The 7,467-nt window shown below is 36.0% G+C and overlaps 1 protein-coding gene across 1 annotated transcript; it reads left to right on the forward strand.

Annotated features, from left to right (window-relative positions):
• The first annotated feature begins 2,126 nt into the window (after window positions 1-2,126).
• On the forward strand, window positions 2,127-6,153 carry LOC120132325 (protein SUPPRESSOR OF MAX2 1-like). The gene is made up of 3 exons (XM_039149109.1): window positions 2,127-3,430; window positions 3,936-4,236; window positions 4,374-6,153. Exons 1-3 carry the CDS (start codon window positions 2,202-2,204, stop codon window positions 6,006-6,008), a joined length of 3,165 nt encoding a protein of 1,054 aa, XP_039005040.1. The 5' UTR covers window positions 2,127-2,201; the 3' UTR covers window positions 6,009-6,153.
• Window positions 6,154-7,467: the final 1,314 nt, after the last annotated feature.

Here is a 7,467-nt window from a genome sequence, read left to right on the forward strand (position 1 = left end):
GTAATCCAACAATACCTAAGGAAATGGAGGTAATGAGATTCCCGGTAATATACCCCAAAAAATCCACTATTGGTAATGTAAGATTGCCGGGAATGACATTTCCGGCCAACCAAACGGGGTAATGCGGATTTCATTCCCATGTGAATCTCACATTCTCCCAACCAAACAAACCTTTAGGTAATGATCAATTCCTATCACTTTGGACATAAATACCTTTGAAATAATAAATTTTTCATATAAATCATTCTCAATTTTTATTCTTCGTGTTTTAATTAAAATTATAAATTTAATAATAATAATAATATATAAATAGTTTATTTTAATAAAATATTAATAAATTTGATTAGTTAAAATTATTTTATATTTTTAATATTTAGATATTAATTATTTTATAATTTTATGAGGTGAAAATATTATTATTGTAAAAATGTAATATTTAAAATGATATTTAATTTTAAGTTATTAAAAAATACATCTTATATATTAAAAATTAATATTATTTGTCTATTTAAAATATTAATTTTCATATTATATTATATTTTATATAAATAAATATGATACTTATGAAAGTTATTTAAAATTATAAGTTTGATATACTAATTATATTAATTACATGTTAACTGTATTTTTTTAACTTAGAAAGTGTAATAATTAAAATATTTTTATAAAGTTTGATTCAAATATTTATAATTTAATATTAAATTTTTACTTGTTAAAAAATAATATTACAAGAAAATTTTGGTAAAATATGCATCCAAGTAATATTATATTACTCAAATCAAACACTGTAATATTACATTCACGCTAAACAAACCGAACAGTATAATACAACATTCCCATAGTAAAGTTACATTCCGCTAATCTTATTCCGAAAGACAATCTTACACTCCGTTAACCAAAAACACCATAAGTCTTAGTCTCAGACTGGGAATAAGATGAGACAGACCGTGAGTTATTCGAAATCGATCGATTAAAGTTTAATTAGCATTTGAATTGAATGAATTTGATGCGAGTTCGAATTCATCAATTTCGACTCGGATTTTTAATGAGTCGAAACGAGCTACTTGATACTCGACTCAAAAAAATAATATATTGACATTTTAAATTAAATTATTGATAATATTAATATTTTTATAATTTTTTTTTTAAAATCCAATAAAAGGTTTTCATGTACTTAAGATTCGAGTTCGAATTTGAGGTTTAATTGAGTTAAATCTAGGAATGTTTCGAGTTCAAAGTTTTTTGAGCTCGAGTCGAGCTTAAATTTTTTTAATTTCAGATTTGAGTTGAACTTGATAATTTTTAAGCTCGTGAGCTTTTGAGTTGAATCAAGTTTTAATTTTCAATCTTAAGTTCAAGTCTAGCTTAATAATATTAAACTTGTCAGGTTGCTGTTGAAACCAAATTTAACTTTAAACTTTTAAATTTAAAGTTACGATTTAATTTTAATTTTATGTTAATTCTTAATTTCCGACTATGTATAATAAAAAATCAAAATGAAAGTTACGATTGATTTAAGGAAATTTAAACTTCATCCCTAGAATACACACTCAATGAAGAATAAAAAATTCTCTTATTTTTATTTAATATTTTAGTTATTATATCTTTAGATGTTTGATGAACAATATACCCGACTTACTTAAAAAGATTTTTAAATGAATATTATAATAATAATTAAATCTTATTGACATGACTTTAATAAAATTCAAATGAATCAGAAGGAAGATGCAAATACATGCAGTTTTCTTATTAATTATATTTTCTTAAATATGTACTAATCTTAGTATTAAACCAAAAGAAAATAGAAAGATAAAAAGGTGGTGTTTCTTGTGAAAGAGGGGATCGGATGTTTCCTTTTCGCGATGAATCTTTTTCAATGACCACTTTCTTCCTTGTAATTTTAATTTTTTTCAAAAGAGAAATTTGTGTGTGAATATTAGACAGATGGAGAGAAAATATATACTGGAAAAGAAGAAAACCCAAAGATAGATATAGATGACATAAAGTTAACCAGCATATAAGCTTCTCTATGGTTTCTTTCATACTTTATTGTTATTCTCTGCAAGAAAGCTTTCATTTGCTGATTCGTTTCACTCTGTCTATTTTCCATACTCAAATCTTTATAGTAAATTAAAACGAATTAGGAATATAATACCCAAAGAGGAGGAGGAGGAGAAGAAAGAAGAAGAAAGGGGAATTAAATGAGAGCCGGATTAAGCACGATCCAACAGACCCTGACGCCGGAGGCGGCCAGCGTGTTGAACCATTCAATAGCTGAAGCAACCCGTCGGAATCACGGCCAAACGACGCCGCTCCATGTGGCGGCGACGCTCCTTGCATCTCCCTCCGGATTCCTTCGCCAAGCATGTATCAAATCCCACCCCAATTCTTCCCATCCGTTGCAGTGTCGAGCTTTGGAGCTTTGCTTCAGCGTCGCGTTGGAGCGTCTCCCCACTGCGCAAAACGCCAGTAGTGGCGGCAGCCCGGGGCTCGACCCTCCAATTTCCAATGCCTTGATGGCTGCTCTTAAACGTGCTCAAGCCCATCAACGCCGTGGATGTCCCGAGCAACAACAGCAGCCGCTCTTGGCTGTTAAGGTGGAATTGGAACAATTAATAATATCGATTCTTGATGATCCAAGTGTTAGTAGAGTCATGCGTGAGGCCAGTTTTTCAAGTCCAGCTGTTAAATCAACCATTGAACAATCACTCAGCTCAACGACTCCGAACTCAGCCAACATTGCTGGTCCAATCGGATTGGGATTCAGACCCGTCATAGCTCCTGTTTCCACCGTGGCCGCGCCCTCACCCAATCGGAACTTGTATTTGAATCCGAGATTACAGCAAGGAGCAGCCGGCCAGCAAAGAAGTGAGGAAGTTAAGCGGGTAATAGATATTCTGACGAGGAGTAAGAAGATGAACCCGGTTTTGGTCGGTGATTCGGAACCGGAATTGATTGTCAAGGAGATTTTGCGGAAGATTGAGAGTAAGGAAATCGATGGGGTTTTGAGAAACGTTGAGGTGGTTAGTCTGGAGAAAGATTTCGCATTAGATAAAACCCAAATGGTTGCAAAAATCAAGGAATTGGGCACGAAAGTTGGAGCAATGATTGGGAACTTGGATTGTGGAGGGGTGATTCTTGATTTGGGTGACTTGAAGTGGTTAGTAGAGAATAATCAGGCCGTGGTTCTTGTCGGTGGGGTTCAGCAGCAGCAGCAGACGGTATCTGAAGCCGGGCGCGCTGCAGTGGTTGAGATGGGGAAGCTGTTGGGGAGATTTGGAGAAGGGAGTGCCAGAGTTTGGTTGATCGGAACCGCTACTTGTGAAACTTATTTAAGATGTCAAGTTTATCATCCTTCAATGGAGAATGACTGGGGTTTACAGGCTGTTCCGATCGCTGCCAGAGCTCCGTCGCCGGGAATGTTCTCTAGGTACTTTAACAACTTTGCAAGCTTTTTTTTGTGTGTGTGTTTTTTTTTTAAATTTTTAGCTTTGGTTTTTGAATGTTGAAAAGTTTAAATTCGATCAGATGACGCTGGGAAAAAGCTAAGGTTCAAAGTTTTGGAATTCAATTAAAGTTGAATATGGAATATAGCGGGTATCAGGAAATTTCTGTTTATAGAATCCATGGTTATTGTGCTACTAATGGATTTTATTCTTGGGAAAAGGTTGATTCTGATCTAAACTTCTACCATTTTTCTCCCTGTCAGCTTTGGGACTTGCTTAATGCAAAAGGGTTCCTTCAAGTCCATAAGAGGCTTTTACATTCATGTTTCCGTTTGTCTGTGTTGCTCGCTCTTATTTGGTTTCTATCCAAATTTTGAACTCAGATGCTGCAATTTGAACTGTGGATTTTGGACTCTTTTTCTGGTTTCGACCGATTTTGTAGCCAGTGGGTATGGTTGATTAACTTGTAATATGCTTCTTATCTTCTAGGCTTGGGAGCAATGGGATACTTGGCAGCTCTGTTGAGTCCCTTTCTCCATTGAAGGCGTTTGCAACTACAACTGCTCAACCTAGGCAACCCTCTGAGAATTTTGACCCTTCTCGGAAAACCGGCTGTTGCCCGCAATGCATGCAGAACTGTAAACAAGATCTTGCCAAACTTGTAGCAGCCAAGGAGTTTGAGCAACGTTCACCGGATATAAGGTCAGAGTCAACTCGGCCAGCATTGCCGCAGTGGTTGCAGAAGGCCCAGGCTCATGATAATCATGTCAAAACAATAGATGAGATGCAGGTAACAAGTTCAATCCAAATAGAAACCAAGTCTTATTAATTCTTTTTATGTGCGTGTTCGGTGTTGAATATCTGCACTGGCAAATCGTTTTCCCCTTCCATCTAAGCTTCATTGTTACGATGGTTTGTTATATACAGACTAAGGATCAAGACGTGAACTGGACGCAGAAGACTCAAGAATTGCAAAAGAAGTGGAACGATACATGCTTGCAACTCCATCCAAATTTTCATCAGCCCAGTCTAGGCAATGAGAGATACGCTCCTGCTGCTCTCCCAATGATGAGCTTGTACAATTCAAGTCTGCTGGGACGCCAAACTTTCCAACCCAAGTTACCATTAAGCAAAAACATTGGGGAGACACTGCAACTGAACCCACATCTAGTAGCTAGCCAACCAATGGAGCGGACAAGTAGCCCACCTGGAAGCCCTGTAAAGACGGACCTTGTTCTTGGACGACCAAAGATCATTGAGACCACACCTGAAAGAACTGATAAAGAGCGTCTGCAAGACTTTTTATTCCGTATACCTTATGAACCAGTGAACAAGTTGCAAGATTTGCAAAGCAACAAGCTGTTGAACGCGTTAGATGTTGAGTCATTCAAGAAACTCCTTAAGGGTCTGGTAGATAAGGTGTGGTGGCAGCGGGATGCAGCATCTTCAGTGGCGACAACAGTGACGCAGTGTAGATTAGGCAATGGAAAACGGAGGGGTACCAGTTCAAAGGGTGACATTTGGCTCTTGTTTGCTGGCCCTGACAGGGTCGGCAAGAAGAAGATGGCATTGGCCCTCTCAGATCAAGTATGTGGGGTTCATCCATTTGTGATAAGTCTTGGTTCAAGACGTGACGACGGGGAATCTGATGCGAGTTTCCGTGGTAAAACTGTGGTGGATAAAATAGCGGAGGCAGTTAGGAGAAACCCTTTCTCTGTAGTAGTTCTTGATGATATTGATGAAGCAGATATGCTAGTTAGAGGCAGCATAAAACGAGCAATGGAGAGAGGTCGAATTGCTGATTCTCATGGTCGTGAGATCAGTCTAGGAAATGTCATCTTTATCCTCACTTCTAGTCGGATGCCGGGTAATCTTAATTTCACATCAAACGATATTTCCCTGGATGAACAGAAGCTTGCCACTTTAGCAAGCGGAGGTTGGCAATTAAGGTTATCCCTTTGTGAGAAAACTGCAAAGCGCCGAGCCAGTTGGCTGCATGAGGAGGACAGGGCAACAAAGCCGAGGACGGATTGTGGTTCTCCATCGTTCGATCTTAATGAGGCTGCCTATGTGGAGGAGGAAAAAGCAGCAGATGGATCACACAATTCCAGTGTTCTCACGGTCGATCATGAAGAAGAACACGGCCTGACAAACAGGGTGTTATCCAACTCAACATCAGCAGCAGCTTCTCATGAGTTGCTAAATTCTGTGGACGAGGCCATCGTCTTTAAACCTGTCGATTTCGGTCCCATCAGACGAGATATATCCAACTTGATAACGAAAAAGTTCTGCAGCATTATCGGCGACAGGTTTACGATCGAGATTGTAAATGAAGCTTTGGAAAAAATCACAAGCGGGATATGTATAGACCGAACTGGATTAGAAGAATGGACAGAGAAAGCATTGGTTCCAAGCTTACGACAGCTCAAAACGCGAATGCCCGCGTCTTTGGATTCGTCTCTAGTCTTTCGACTCGAACTCGATCCTGAATCCTGTAACAGGAGTCATGTAGATTGGCTTCCCGGTAGTGTGAAGGTAGTTTTTGATGATGGGATCCGGTAGTGAGGAAATATATGTTATGGAATAAAAATATATCTATACTCGGAAAAGAAAGGGGTAGAGTTGGTATTTCGAGATTTGTGTTGGATAGACATGTAAATATGCTCAACTGCTTTTCGACGGTTGAGTCGCAAAGAATTGATTAGTTGAGGGCGATGGAGATGTTGATAGATTAACGATATCCTTCTTTGTGGTAAAATTACATAATCTCTCCCCCTACTTTTTATTATTATTTGATTTTTATTTTATTATGGATACGTACTAATTCCATGAGGACGATTTTGGAAATCGTATATATGTTCCTTTCTGTATCAATTTTGTAAACAAAAATAAAATATAACTTATACGTATTTAAAATATTTATGTACTGCTCTTCCATTAGATCCATGTTGTCTTACAGAGCTGTAATAAGATGGGAAAACTCAGAGAAATTATTAGATGATTTCGATTTATCACGTCATTTTTTATTTTAACAGATAACATTTGTTTATATCATTTTTAAAGATAAATATTTATCTTTTTCTTTACATGTAAGTGGATGGTTATTTAGAAGTTATTTTAAAATTTGTGATTGTCATTTATTAGGACCATGAATGACGTGATGAGTTAGATCAATAAAATAATCTCTCGAAAACTTACATTTGGCTTAGCCATTGATGCATGCCACGTGTTTTTGTAATTATTCTTCCTTTTTATCCGCAATAATCGTATGACTAAATTATAAATTTGATAAATGAACTTTATTTTCTATTTTATTTTGCTCATTGTATTTTTTTTCACTCAATTTAATACATTGAGTTTTTTTGGTCACTTAATCGTTAAATAGTTAGCGGCTTTAAAATGAGCGATTATATAAATGCAAAACGACGTTGTTTTTTGTGAAAAAAATATTTTTTTAAAAACGATTTTTAACACTGTTAACTATTAACGACGGAGTGACCAAAATAAGAAAGAGAATAAAGTTAAATTATAAAAATATAATGTATTAAATTTAGTAAAAAGATTAAAAAAATTAAAAAGTTTAAAATTAAATGAGTAAATATAGGATAATGAGTAAATTTAAAGGATAAAATTTATAATTCATCTTAACTGTATTTATCTTTCGACCGCCGCATGCATCGGAAATAGCTGAAACTGAAAGCTCCGCCACTTATCCTCAACCTCACATCTTTCTTTCTTTTGCTTTCTTCTTTGGTAGCCTCAAATATTAGATAAAATAAAATAATATTGTCTTTTAGGTTAAAATAAATTAATTATTTCGACTTTGAAATATTGTCTTTTAGGTAGGGGAAAAAAAGGCAAAAAAACGAGGGACGGTGGGGTTTGCTTCTCCAACTTACATACTTTACACCTTTATACGTCGGCCTTTTTAGCAATGAAAAAAGAAAAAGAAACCCAACCACTCCACGTTCATCTTCTTAAATTACTAATTCAATTCCTAAGCTTATTTTATCTAATAATT

The sequence above is a fragment of the Hibiscus syriacus genome, unplaced genomic scaffold (assembly GCF_006381635.1).
Source record: "Hibiscus syriacus cultivar Baekdansim isolate YM2019G1 unplaced genomic scaffold, ASM638163v2 tig00110560_pilon, whole genome shotgun sequence".
Classification (NCBI taxonomy): domain Eukaryota; kingdom Viridiplantae; phylum Streptophyta; class Magnoliopsida; order Malvales; family Malvaceae; genus Hibiscus; species Hibiscus syriacus.

Excerpts from the sequence above, each read along its gene's own strand:
- LOC120132325 (XM_039149109.1), top strand. The coding sequence starts at position 2,202 with ATGAGAGCCGGATTAAGCACGATCCAACAGACCCTGACGCCGGAGGCG. Across the intron at positions 3,431-3,935 it reads TCGCCGGGAATGTTCTCTAG|GCTTGGGAGCAATGGGATAC; the intron begins GTACTTTAACAA and ends CTTATCTTCTAG. Across the intron at positions 4,237-4,373 it reads AAACAATAGATGAGATGCAG|ACTAAGGATCAAGACGTGAA; the intron begins GTAACAAGTTCA and ends TGTTATATACAG.